General features: G+C 44.7%; 1 protein-coding gene across 1 annotated transcript in view; it reads left to right on the plus strand.

The window, feature by feature from the left end:
• LOC109105702 (UBX domain-containing protein 4) overlaps window positions 1-15,235 on the plus strand; it is a 17,935-nt gene extending 2,700 nt beyond the window's left edge. Inside the window, exons 4-13 of the mRNA XM_042755183.1 lie at window positions 401-519; window positions 6,070-6,136; window positions 6,330-6,417; window positions 6,876-6,930; window positions 7,009-7,173; window positions 8,562-8,689; window positions 9,220-9,322; window positions 9,412-9,543; window positions 9,931-10,119; window positions 14,496-15,235. Coding sequence (XP_042611117.1) covers window positions 401-519; window positions 6,070-6,136; window positions 6,330-6,417; window positions 6,876-6,930; window positions 7,009-7,173; window positions 8,562-8,689; window positions 9,220-9,322; window positions 9,412-9,543; window positions 9,931-10,119; window positions 14,496-14,636 — 1,187 coding nt within the window. The 3' untranslated portion in view covers window positions 14,637-15,235. The remainder of the gene's footprint in view (window positions 1-400; window positions 520-6,069; window positions 6,137-6,329; window positions 6,418-6,875; window positions 6,931-7,008; window positions 7,174-8,561; window positions 8,690-9,219; window positions 9,323-9,411; window positions 9,544-9,930; window positions 10,120-14,495) is intronic.
• The last annotated feature ends 20 nt before the right edge of the window (window positions 15,236-15,255 follow it).

Consider the following 15,255-nt stretch of genomic DNA (forward strand, 5'->3'; position numbering starts at 1 on the left):
TATATACTGAATGACACACTGTCCACTTTAAATAAAATAGGTCTTTCTAATCTTTTAAATGCCACACACTCCAGACATGATCGTCCTCACACGAGCATCCTAAAATACAAAAGGAGGCTGTATATGTTAATGTATAAAATCCAATTAAAATAGAAGATATTTTGTAGAATATTGGTACCCAAACAGTTGCTGGTCCCCACTGACTTCTATAGTTTGGAAAAAATACTCTGGCAGTGAATGTGTTTATTTATGTATTTTTCATTTTAAGAAACTTATTCATTTAATAATTTAAAGGGCTCCTGCAGTAGACGAGTTTATTACATTGAGCCTGGTTTATTCTGCTAACAGCACAGGGTTTCACTGCAGATCAGATTGTATCTTTAACTCCGAGCTGATGCAGATCCCGTGGTGTGTATCCCGTCCAGCTTCTTCATCGGAGAGAACGGCGTTCCTCTGGAGGTGATCGCAGGCAGCGTGACGGAGGACGAGCTCCAGCGCAGGATCCTCAGAGTCACGCAGGTGAACACAAACACACTCGTTACACACACATGAGCACAAACACACTCGTTACACACACGAGCACAAACACACTCGTTACACACACATGAGCACAAACGCACTCGTTACACACACATGAACACAAACGCACCCGTTGCACACACGACCACAAACACACTCGTTACACACACGAGCACAAACGCACCCGTTACACACACACGAGCACAAACCGCACTCCGTTACACCACCATGAACACAAACGCACTCGTTACACACACACGAGCACAAACGCACCCGTTACACACACACGAACACAAACGCACTCGTTACACACACACGAGCACAAACACACTCGTTACACACACAAGCACAAACACACTCGTTACACACACACGGGCACAAACGCACCCATTACACACACACGAGCACAAACACACTCGTTACACACACATGAACACAAACGCACTCGTTACACACACATGAACACAAACGCACCCGTTACACACACGAGCACAAACGCACCCGTTACACAAACGAGCACAAACGCACCCCGTTACACACACACGAGCACAAACGCACCCGTTACACACACACGAGCACAAACGCACCGAACCGTTACACACAGGAGCACAAACGCACCCGTTACACACACACGGGCACAAACGCACCCTTTACACACACACGAGCACAAACGCACCCGTTACACACACACGAGCACAAACACACCCGTTACACACACACGGCGACAAACGCACTCGTTACACACACATGAACACAAACGCACTCGTTACACACACACGAACACAAACGCACTCGTTACACACACACGAGCACAAACGCACTCGTTACACACACACGGGCACAAACGCACTCATTACACACACACGAGCACAAACACACTCGTTACACACACACGGGCACAAACGCACCCGTTACACACACATGAACACAAACGCACTCGTTACACACACGAGCACAAACGCACCCGTTACACACACACGAGCACAAACGCACCCGTTACACACACACGAGCACAAACGCACCCGTTACACACACACGAGCACAAACGCACAAGCCCTTACACACACACGGGCACAAACGCACCTCCGTTACACACACACGAGCACAAACGCACTCGTTACACACACACGAACACAAACGCACCCGTTACACACACACGAACACAAACGCACTCGTTACACACACATGAACACAAACGCACCCGTTACACACACACCGAGCACAAACGCACCCGTTACACACACACGGGCACAAAACGCACCCGTTACACACACACGAACACAAACGCACTCGTTACACACACACGAGCACAAACACACTCGTTACACACACACGAGCACAAACGCACCCGTTACACACACACGGGCACAAACGCACCCGTTGCACACACACGGGCACAAACGCACCCGTTACACACACACGAGCACAAACGCACCCGTTACACACACACGAGCACAAACGCACCCGTTACACACACACGAGCACAAACGCACTCGTTACACACACACGAGCACAAACGCACTCGTTACACACACACGAGCACAAACGCACCCGTTACACACACACGAACACAAACGCACCCCCGTTACACACACACATGAACACAAACGCACCCGTTACACACACACGGGCACAAACGCACTCGTTACACACACGAGCACAAACGCACCCGTTACACACACACGGGCACAAACACAACCCACTCGTTACACACACACGAGCACAAACGCACCCGTTACACACACGAGCACAAACGCACCCGTTACACACACACGGGCACAAACACACCTCGTTACACACACACGAGCACAAACACACTCGTTACACACACCAAAACAAACCGCACCCGTTACACACACACGAGCACAAACGCACTCGTTACACACACATGAGCACAAACGCACCCGTTACACACACACGAGCACAAACGCACTCGTTACACACACATGAACACAAACGCACCCGTTACACACACACGAGCACAAACGCACCCGTTACACACACACGAGCACAAACACACTCGTTACACACACACGAGCACAAACGCACCCGTTACACACACACGAGCACAAACGCACACCGTTACACACACACGAGCACAAACGCACCCGTTACACACACACGAGCACAAACGCGCACCCGTTTCGAGACACACACGAGCACAAACGCACCGGTTACACACACACGAGCACAAACGCACCCGTTACACACACACGAGCACAAGCGCACCCGTTACACACACACGGGCACAAACGCACCCGTTACACACACACGAGCACAAACGCACCCGTTACACACACACGGGCACAAACGCACTCGTTACACACACACGGGCACAAACGCACTCGTTACACACACATGAACACAAACGCACCCGTTACACACACGAGCACAAACGCACCCGTTACACACACATGAACACAAACGCACCCATTACACACACATGAACACAAACGCACTCGTTACACACACACGAGCACAAACGCACTCGTTACACACACACACGAGCACAAACGCACCCGTTACACACACACGAGCACAAACACACCCGTTACACACATGAGCACAAACGCACTCGTTACACACACATGAGCACAAACACACTCGTTACACACACATGGGCACAAACACACCCGTTACACACATGAGCACAAACGCACTTCTCTCTCTCTCTAGAGCACAAACACACTCGTTACACACACACAGGCACAAACACACTCGTTACACACACGAGCACACGTTACACACACACCGAGCACAAAAACGCACCCGTTACACAAACGCACATCGGTACACCACACACAAGCACAAACGCACCCGTGCACAAACGCACCTCGTTACACACACGGGCACAAACGCACCCGTTGCACACACACGGGCACAAACGCACCCGTTGCACAAACGCACCCGTTACACACACACAAGCACAAACGCACCCGTTGCACAAACGCACCGTTACACACACACAAAGCACAAACGCACACTCGTTACACACACACCCCACAAAGCACAAACGCACTCGTTTAAACGCACGGTTGCACAAACGCACTCGTTACACACACACGAGCACAAACGCACTCGTTACACACACATGAGCACAAACGCACCCGTTACACACACGAGCACAAACGCACCCGTTACACACACGAGCACAAACGCACCCGTTACACACACGAGCACAAAAACACTCGTTACACACACACGGGCACAAACGCACCCGTTGCACACACGACCACAAACACACTCGTTACACACACACGGGCACAAACGCACCCGTTGCACAAACGCACCCGTTACACACACAAGCACAAACACACTCGTTACACACACACGAGCACAAACGCACCCGTTGCACCAAACAGCACCCGTTACACACACACAAGCACAAACGTTACACCCCGTTGCACAAACGCACCCGTTACACACACACAAGCACAAACGCACCCGTTACACACACACGAGCCACACTCGTACACACACACACGCACAAACGCACCCGTTTACACACACGGTCACCCGTTACACACACACGAGCACAAACGCACTCGTTACACACACACGAGCACAAACGCACTCGTTACACACACGGGCACAAACACACTCGTTACACACACGAGCACAAACGCACCCGTTACACACACACGAGCACAAACACACTCGTTACACACACAAGCACAAACCACACCGTTGTAGCACAAACGCACTCGTTTACACACACACGGAGCACAAAACACTCGTTACACACACACGGGCACAAACGCACCCGTTGCACACACGACCACAAACACACTCCATTACACCCACACGAGCACAAAACGCACCGCGTTACACACACGGGCACAAACACACTCGTTACACACACATGGGCACAAACACACCCGTTACACACATGAGCACAAACGCACTCGTTACACACACATGAGCACAAACGCACCCGTTACACACACACGGGCACAAACGCACTCGTTACACACACGAGCACCACTCTCGACCGTTACACACACACACGAGCACAAACGCACCCGTTACACACACATGAGCACAAACGCACCCGTTACACACACATGAGCACAAACGCACCCGTTACACACACGAGCACAAACACACTCGTTACAAGTAAGCCTTGCTCAATAATTCTGTTAGAAATCAAACGCTTTGATACTATTATTTATCGTATTTCATCGTGTGTGATATATGTACAGTGGGTAAAATAAGTATTGAACACGTCACCATTTTTCTCAGTAAAAATATTTCTAAAGGTGCTGTTCACTTGAAATTTTCCCCAGATGTTGGTAACAACCCAAGTACTCCATACATACAAAGAAAACAAAAATTAGTTCAGAAATGAAGTTCTGTGTAATAAAGTAGAGTGACACAGGAAAAAAGTACTGAACACATGAAGAAAGGGAGGTGCAAAAAGACATGGAAAGCCAAGACTCCAGCAGAAATCTATCAGTAATTAGAAAGCAATCCTGCCCCTCGTCAGTGCAAATTAATATGAGCTGCTTCAGTCCCAACACCTTCAGTACCAGGATGATGAAGAGGAAACAAGGCTGGACAATGATCCCAAACACAGCCAAGAAACTCTCGATTGGTTTCAGAGAAAGAAAGTAAAGCTGCTAGAACGGCCAGCCAATCACCTGCCTTGAATCCAATAGAAAATAAGAACTAAAGGTCAGAGTTCATAGAAGAGGCCCACAGAACCTTCCAGATTTGAAGAGTGTTGCCACTAGTTTCTCCTACAGGTGTCTTGAAGCTCTCATTAACAACAAAGGCTTTTGTACAAAGTATTAAATACATTTATATTATATTAAATACAGTATTTCAGAACTTTTTCCCTTGGTCATTTCATTTTATTACACATAACTCAATTTCTGAACTTATTTGTTTAGTGTTCTTTGTGTGTATGGATTACTTGGGTTGTTACTGACCTGCTGTAGGTATATTATTGACCTTGAGATTTTATTTCCACTCGTGAATGAACACTTTATCATGTTTTCTGGACAAACATTGTCTAAAATTTGGTTGTAAGCAGCTCAACACTTTATTTTGCCAATAACAGTAACCCTTGGCACTCAGAACAGTAACCGCTTCCAGTGAGTTTAAATCATAGCACACGTGTTAAAGCAACACTGTCACTAAATAGCACCGTGTATTTGTCCTATTTGTTTTCTTTTCTGTCTTTATTACTTAGTCTGTGCTATATACGCAGCTGCATTATTTGTGGCTGGATTGGGCAAATGTCCAGTGAACACTGAATCCCTGAACCTGGGAAAGGCGCTATATAAATTAAACATTATTATTCTTATTTGCTAATGCTGTCACTCATTTTTTTAATGTGTATAGGCTGTAATATACACAGAATATTTAGGTCTCTGATAAGATTTGTACAAGTTGATCTTTGTTATGCTAATATTGAGCTGGTGGATTTTTGGTCATGGCTGGAAAGGGCCCTGCTGGGGTGGTTTCAACACACACCCACACTGGTTTCACACACCACACACACACACACACACACACACACACACACTAACGAGCTCTTGTGTCCAGATGCACACGCAGCAGATGAGCGCAGAGCGAGCCAATCAGATGCCCGTCTCGGAGCCGCAGGCTAAAGGTGAGCTCTGATTGGCTGCAGGACAGTTTCCTCACATCTGTGCTTTCAGGAGAGACTGATTTGCATGAAGTTTCAGTCTTGATGTGCTCTGTTGATTTAGTTTCAGGAGTCGTTCGCAGGTTAACATTCAAATGAGAGAGATTTGCATGTGTTGAGTTCGGTTGAGCGCTGGACTGATTCCTCTCTTCCCCAGAATCCCAGTCTGTGCCGATGGAGGAAGACGGAGCGTCAGGTCACGTGACTCCAGGTGAAGACGAGGCTCTGGATACCAAAGTGGAGAGGTGAGCAAACACTGTCTGATGAACATGTGAACCGACCAATCACAGCCCAGTGTGTGATTACATGCCACTACTGAAATACACGACCAGTCAAAAGTATTTAAACAGTAAGATTTTTAATGTTTTTAAAGAAGTATCTCTGCTCACCAAGCCTGCATTTATTTGATCCAAAGTACAGTAAAAGCAGTAATATTGTGAAATATTTTTACTATTTAAAATAACTGCTTTCTATTTGAATATATTTTAAAATGTAATTAATTCCTTTGATTTCAAAGCTGAATTTTAAGCATTCCGCCAAAGAGAATTTAGACGTTTGTACTGAAAGAAACAAGAGAAAATTCCTGTTGTGCAGTGACTGAAGCTGGTAACTCCAGCAGCTTCTTTAGTGTTTGTGTGTAACGTGCCTCAAGACGGTTTTAATTTGTCATTACGTGTTTGTTGTTCTTGTTTTTCCTATGTAGGATAACAAAGAAGCTGGAGGAAAGACGCGAGCAGAAGAAGAAAGCAGAAGAAGAGGTAATGTTCTGATCATCCCTGTCCTCTAGAGGATGAAAGATAAGCGTGTGTGACGTGACTCTCCTCTCGTGTGGACAGAATGAGCTGAAGAAGGAGATGGAGAGGCGTAAGGCGGGGAAGGAGATGCTGGACTTCAAGAGGCAGCAGGAGGAGGAGAAGACCAAGCGTCTGCTGGAGGAGAGGAATCGAGAGAAGGCCGAGGAGCGAGCGGCCAGAGAGCGGGTCAAGCAGCAGATCGCGCTGGTACTCCTCACACTGTCACACACTCACACACTCTGATACAGTAGGGCTGCCAACAAAATATTTGTCTATCTAGTCGAAGCCACTAGATGCAGCGCTGCTGCGATGTTCATTCAAAGTATTGTGGAAAAAGAGAACATCATTGCAGAGAATATCTTGTTTATGTCAAAACTACTAAAAGTTCAACTTTGAAAAAACATGCCTCGAAACTAGCTGTCCACACAGAACGCAGATTTTGCACATTTTCTAGAGGGACATCTATCAGCGTTGCACTCGAGTGTCGCACGAGAGCCACATGTTTAGAAAGCCATGTAAAATTAATAAAAGTTCAACTTTGAAAAAACATGCCTCGAGACTTTATGTAATTATATACCCCATACAGGCATCTCATGTTTTTAAATAGAAAAAGTTCTCTTTGTGATTGGTTTTCGGTCCTTTGTATTAAACTTTACATACATGATGCAGTTTTGTTTCGAATTGTTTAAGCAACTTAATTATATATGTTTTATAAACATTATTTGAAACATTGTGCACTTTTTTTCAAAGAGCGCTGTTATTTTATTGCTTTGAAGAAATGTGCCCTAGTAATATATTATTATATATAATTTGAATATTGATAATATTTTTATACAACATTTAGTTTTTAGTAGAAACTAAATTTATGAATCCAGTCTTTTAGAAGGTCAGTGTGATTCGCTGTACGTCACGACCTGGAGTGCTCTCGGAGAAACATCTGAACATGTTCATGATAGCAGCAGAAGATCCAGGGCCAGATTTACTCTCATCTTACACCAGCACAAACCACCTGTTGGCATTAAAACAGTACTGTGTGCAGTTTTACTGAAGACGTGCAGTGAAGAATTAGCACAGAAAAGACATGGACAGTTATTTTTGCACCTGATGTTTCCCTTTCAGACACAAAATTTATGGGAGGAGCGTATTCAAATGAATCATGCAATGCGATTTGCTAATGTTTCCGCTTGTCAAATTACTGGTATTTGTGCCATTATTTAAGGCCATAAAAGCATGTGTTAAAGCAGCGGTAATCTGTGCTGCTCTCAGGAGATTCCGCTGGTTATTATGGACATGATCTGCTGCATCCGTGTTCTTCAGTGTGTGCATTGTTAGTAAATCACACGCATGCCCCCCCCATCTGTGCTTTTATGGAACTGCAGGCTAATGCTAATTCACCCTGTTCAGTAAATCTGGGACCGGTTGCATAAACTATTAAGACTAATCTTAAAAAGTAACTTTTTAAATGAAGTTATGAAAAGGTAGATTGGTTTTGTTTGTAAGACAGAGTAGCTCTTGGTCAAACTGGTTCTTAGCATGGTGGCCCCTGGCCCCGAGTGTGTTTCTGGATCTGGATGATGAGACGGTTTCGTCCGCAGGACCGTGCAGACAGAGCGGCGCGTCACGCTCAGAGTCAGCTGGAGGCAGAGACGTCTCGGATCGCAGCGCTGCAGGCCAGAGCCGCTGAACAGGAGCTGCGGAGAGACGCAGCGCAGCGAGAGAAGAGGTGACACTCGATCCATTCACATCACAGCTGTGTGCACATCCTCTCAGATCCTCACTCTAGCGCCGCTAAACCGTAATCTCAAGTTAAGAATTGTCTTGTAATTGAAGTGAAAGAGGCTTCAAGCGTTAGTTTTTTTCAAAGGCAAGTTAAAGTTTTATATTTTTATAAAATTTATATAGTTATTGTGTAAAATCGTATGGCCAGTGTTTGTTTTATGCTTCTGTTTTATCTTGTGAAGCATGTATCTCCCATACGAAAAGTGCTTAACAATTAGAGAGCTTACCTGAATGCCATCCCTAGTAAGTATTTCTGGACTCTAAAATATCTGCATGAATTAAACTCAGTACAACAAATGCTAGCATTATGCACTTTACAGTAAGGCGTGATTTTCTTTAGGCACAGAAGAACAGAACAGAGCTGATTGTGGTTTTGTGGGACTGACCCTCATCTTTATGTTCTTAAGCGTTTAATTAAATGCTGATGAACTGGTGATCGTTAGTCTTGACGATGTTTTCTTCTGCTGGTCGCAGTGCGTTTGCCAGGATTCAGTTCCGTCTGCCTGACGGCTCGTCCTTCACCAACCAGTTCCCGTCAGAGACGCGTCTGCTGGAGGCCCGGCAGTTCGCCGCTCAGGTCAGTGTCCGCTGGATGACTTCTTAATAATGTCAGAAGCTCCACACAGTCATGTGACTCTCATGAGTCGTCTTTGTGTCTTCATGCAGGAGGTGGGGAACCGATACGGTCAGTTCTCTCTGGCCACCATGTACCCCCGGAGAGAGTTCACAGCTGAGGATCTACAGAAATCACTGCTGGAGCTGGAACTGACCCCCAGCGCCTCCATCGTGCTGCTGCCTGTGAGACACACACACTAACGCACACACACACATAAACACTATGTGTTAAAATATGTTATCAAATGTGGTATTTTGTGGGACAAGAGGTTCATAAATGCTTCTCATGTTTGGAAAGATGTTTGATCCATGTTGCTTTTCCAAATGCAGGTTATAAACACCTCAAACGACTCAAAAGATACACACAACAATCGCATTCTATTAATCATGCAACCCTACTGATAAAAAGAGAAACTCAAAATCCTCTCTGTTAAAATCTTTTATATTTAATTAGACAGTGCCTCATTTGCATGTTTAATTTGAAATGCTTAACATTTCAGAAAGCTTGTGATGGGTTGTGGTGAAGTAGTCACATGTTGGTGAATGCTGTCGTGTGATTGGTCCCTGCAGCAGTCCAGAAGTGCTGTGGTGCGCTCGTCTGCGTCCGGAGGCATCTGGGCAGCGCTGGGGTCACTGCTGTACCCGCTGCTGTCCGTCTGGAGGTTCATCAGCGGATTCCTGTTCACCAGCGCTCCTCGTGCTCCTGCTCCACCTGCCACCCAGAACACATACGGCTCCGGCGCCGCCGCAGAACCAAAGACTCCAGTCCCCTTGCAGTAAAGCGGTCATGAACTGCCTCTGTTTATTTTGTACTGTTCTCTGAGGTCCACTTGTAAACTTATAAACTTATAAACATCAAGATTTTATAATGTCATCAACATCATTTTGTACATCAAAAACACCTTCGTTTGGAAGTAATGGGCTATTTTTCTGTCCTGGTTTTAGCCCCCTCATCAGAACGCTCTGTTTGAATAGGCATGGAGGGTTGTAGACTCGGAAGTAAACGCCCACTGCTGTGATTGGCTAAGAGTTCCTCTTTTCGTTTCATTTGTTTCTGAAAATCCCACGTCGAACTGTGCCTTGTTTGTAAATGAATCCACGGTAAAATAAAGTGAACAAAGTACCGAGTTCATACTGATTGGGTCTGGAACTTACTTAAAAATAAAAGTTCATTCACTCTTTCTTAACGCTGGGATTAGAAGGAAGGCGACTGGTGTGGAATCTGTGGGCGGGGCTAAACAGACTGCTGTGGAATCGGTGGGCGGGGCTAAACAGACTGCTGTGGAAATCGGGCGGGGCTAAAACAGACTGCTGTGGAATCGGGCTGCTGAGGAATCGGTGGTGTGGAATCTGTGGGCGGGGCTAAACAGACTGCTGTGGAATCGTTGGGCGGGGCTAAACAGACTGATGTGGAATCGGTGGGCGGGGCTAAACAGACTGCTGTGGAATCGGGCGGGGCTAATGCTGTGGAATCGTTGGGCGGGGCTAAACAGACTGCTGTGGAATCGGTGGGCGGCGCTTAACAGACTGCTGTGGAATCGGTGGGCGGCGCTTAACAGACAGTGATGTAGAATCAGTGGGCGGTGCTAAACAGACTGCTGTGGAATTGGTGGGCGGGGCTTAACAGACAGTGATGTAGAACATTGGGCGGGGCTAAACAGACTGATGTGGAATCGGTGGGCGGGGCTAAACAGACTGCTGTGGAATCGTTGGGCGGGGCTAAACAGACTGATGTGGAATCGGTGGGCGGCGCTTAACAGACAGTGATGTAGAATCAGTGGGCGGCGCTTAACAGACTGCTGTGGAATCGGTGGGCGGGGCTAAACAGACTGCTGTAGAATCAGTGGGCGGTGCTAAACAGACAGTGATGTAGAATCAGTGGGCGGTGCTAAACAGACTGCTGTGGAATTGGTGGGCGGGGCTAAACAGACTGCTGTGGAATCGTTGGGCGGGGCTAAACAGACAGTGATGTTGATCTTCTGTGGAAGTGGTGCTTATCCACACTATTACATCATAGAGTACAGCTTTCTACCAGCTGTGATTTTGGTAGATCAGCTTCAATATAAACTGGTTTCAGACTAACTTTATATAAATAAAGGTGACTAGCAAAAAAGTTTTATGTTCTGAAAGTTACAGGATGTTTTTATAGTACTCTTACAGTCAGTTCCATATATATTTGGACTCAGGCACTATTTTTATTATTTTAGCTGCTGACCAAAAGTTACAGTTATATAATGAATATGGGTTAAAAATGAAAGCTCTGAGCTGTTATTTGAGGGTATTCTCATCAAAATTGGGGGAAAGTTTGAGGAATTACAGCTCTTTAATATGTACCTCCCCCTTTTTCAAGAGACCATAAGTAATTAGACAATTGACTCAAAGCTTTTTAATGGACAGCTGTGGGCTATTCTTTTGTTATTTCTACTTCGATTAAGCAGGTAAAAGGTCTGGAGTTGATTCTAAAGGCTGATTTATGCATCTGTGTCAGAAGAGGTGCACATCAGGCTACACCTCAGCATACACACAACCTGCGGCGTAGCTACAGCGCTGTTTTGACACAGAAGTATAAATCAGCCCTTAAGTGTGTCAATTGCTTTTGGAAGCTGTTGCTGTGAAGCACATCATACAGTCAAAGGATCTCTCCATATAAGTGAAACAGACGATTGTTAGGCTTCAGAAACAAAACAGATCCATCAGAGAGACAGCAGGAACATTAGGAGCGGCCAAATCAACCGTTTGGTACATTCTGAAAAAAAAAGAACACACTGGTGAGCTCAGAAACATAAGACCTGGACGTCCACAGAGGACAACAGAGCTGGATGATCAGAGGATCCTCTCCATGGTGAAGAAAAATGCTTTCACAACATCCAGCCGAGAGAAGAACACCCTCCAGCAGGCAGACGTGTCCCTGTCAAAGTCTACAATCAAGAGAAGACTTCACCAGAGCAAACACAGAGGCTTCACCACAAGACTTTACCGAAAGGAAAAGCATTCTTTTGAAATTAAGATCAAGCTGCACCAGTATGACCAGAAGAAGACGCCTGGAGAAGGCTTGGAGCAGCCGATGATCAGAGCACACACATCATCTGTGAAACATGGAGCAGTGTGATGCAGGAGCATGGCTTCAGTGGCTCTGGGTTACTGGGCCCGAATTCACAAAACATCTTCAGGCTAAAAGTAGCTCATAACTCGCCAATTTAGGAGAAAATCTTAAAAATAATGGGTGTTATAAGAGTATTTCACAAAGTGTTCTAGCGCTAAAATTAGCTCCTAAATCTGTGAAATGTTAGGAGTACTGAAGAGGACTCCTAAGTCACTAAGACTAAATCTGAAATTTCCTAAAACGGCTGTTGCCAGCAATCTTCCTCGGAATATAAACATTGTAGAAACATTTGACGATAATGAGCTTTTAAAAAGTTATCGGCTTTGGTTTGGAGGTTATCTCAACTCCAAATGTTTGATTATATCCTTCATATAGGCTATAGCTGTTCTCGCATCCCGTCTGGTTTTCTTGTATGTTTGCATGTCTTACTATCAGCCATGATTATTCTACTCTACTAATTAAAAGGCTGTTTATATGCATATAAAAAAAATTGCACAACTCAAATAACACACACACACCACAGAAGTCCATGATGGACAAATCGTTAACGGCTGGTCTATGGTAATGCAGTACATTGGGCAGCTCACCTAACATTCATCCACCTCAGAGATGGCTTATCATCTGAAATATGTATGTAGTAGCAAATTAACATGGCAGCTCAATCTTGTTAGCCTAGACAAAAGTGTGCAGTTGTGTTTGTGCGGAGTGTGAAGCTGAAGAGTAGAGCGCTTGGGCTCCTGCAGGACAGATGCGATCCTTTGCTCTTAAAATACTTCTTCATATTTGGTCATACAGATAAGAGTAATGCATCTTGTGTATCTGTAAAGACTCTACGTTTATTTGTGTGCACTCAGAATAACAACGAAATGTTGCACTTTTGTAAAATAATGAAAGCAAACAGGATTTTGTATTTTTATTTTTAAACCTTTATTTAAATGTGGCAACATAATATCACGCTCTACAGTATTTCTCTGAATAAATCTCTGACAGAGACTATCAGCCAATCACTGTGTGCATAGTTAATAAGCTTGATGACATCATCCATAGCAGCCCCGCCCCCTTACTCTGAGCTTAAGACTTCACTCTCTTCCTTAGTACAAGCTGGTCTCAGCAGTTTTGTGAATAGGTTTTAAGAGAAAACTCTTAGCTAAAAATTGTACTGCTATTTAGGAGAACTCTTAGTGTTAAGATAACGTGTTTGTGAATACGGGCCCAGGTGTTTAGTGATGATGAGACAGAAGACAGCTGGATCAACTCTGAAGTGTACATACATATACTCTCCGTCCAGATTTAGTAAAATGCAGCAAAGCTGATTGAGCACCGCTTCATTGTACAAATGAACAATGACCCAAAACATACAGCACAAGCAACCCAGGAGTTTTTGAAGGTAAAACTGGACTATTCTGTGATGGCCGAGTCAATCTCCTGATCTCTGACTGAGCAGCATTCACTGCTGAAGACAAAACTAAAGACAGAAAGAGCCACAAGCACACAACAACTGCAGTAAAGTCCTGGAAAAACATCACAAAACAGAAACCCAGTCTCTGCTGATGTCCATGAGTCCAGACTGAAGGCATCGCCTGCAAAGGATTCTCAACAAAATATAAAAAAATGAACATTTTATTTATGATTACATTTATGTGTCCAATTACATCTGAGCCCCTGAAAATGGGGGACTGTGTATAAAAAAGGTTTTTATTCCTAAGCATTTTGTTATATTTTTGTTCAAGCCCTTGAATTAAAGCTTAAAATCTGCACTTCAATCACATCTTTTTTTTATGTTTAATTCTAATTCTATTCTGGTGGCCTACAGAGCCGAAATTATGAAAAGTGTGTCAGTGTCCAAATATATATGGAACTAGTTGTATATGTCAAAAGATCAGGGGAATTTTGGTTTCTAAGTTCATGACCCCTACAACCCACTGTAATCACATCGTGACTCACTGTGAACTCAAACTTATTTTTTCTAGACGCAGATTGTGTGTCATTGAGATACAGATGAATTTATGCTTGTTTTGCTGTTTTCTGCTCCAGAGATGCGGTTCGTAAAAGGGTTCTTGAGAAGAAGCCTGAGGACTTCAAGAAAGATGGGAAAATATACCGGCTGCGGACTCAAGAAGACAACGAGGACGACAACAACACCTGGAACGGGAACTCCACGCAGCAGATGTAGCGCGCCGAGCCTCTTTGCTTTGAGTGTGTGTCAGTCTTAACGGTGGGTTTATCTTTCAGGGCTGTGATTTCTGTTCCCCTTCCCTCCGGCTCCACCCCGCATGGGTAAATCTAACTCGCTTCGAGCCCGATACTTTAACCAGGACGACTCCGGGCTTCAGAAACACACAGGTTCAAGGCTTTGATGCATTTGTCCTCGGCAGGGTTGATTTAATACAGTAACCGCCACTGCAAATGCAGTCTGTTGTGGATATCTGAGGCTTTGTGGTGTTTTATATGGTGGATTTGACCCCACAGCCTCATAAACCGCCTTGGCAGTTGAATGTCTTTCTACTAGTTTGAGCACAGATGCTACTTGATCCTTTAACGATAGAATAAAATATGTTTTTCAATGAAACGCTCGACTGCAGTCATTCTTCTCTTTTGATTCTGTGCTTCTGTTTAATCCTCTAGAACCGTCTGTGTGTTCATTAATGCAATCAAATTTATTAATCATGTGACAATCGTTTGGAAAAATTCATCCGGTTACTATAATCTGTTGTACTCAGTGTGATCATGATTTGTAATTCATATTAAAGGTAAACGTATTTTGGGTTCTCATTCTTTTACTGTATTTTTTG

This window comes from Cyprinus carpio, unplaced genomic scaffold (assembly GCF_018340385.1).
Source record: "Cyprinus carpio isolate SPL01 unplaced genomic scaffold, ASM1834038v1 S000006646, whole genome shotgun sequence".
Classification (NCBI taxonomy): domain Eukaryota; kingdom Metazoa; phylum Chordata; class Actinopteri; order Cypriniformes; family Cyprinidae; genus Cyprinus; species Cyprinus carpio.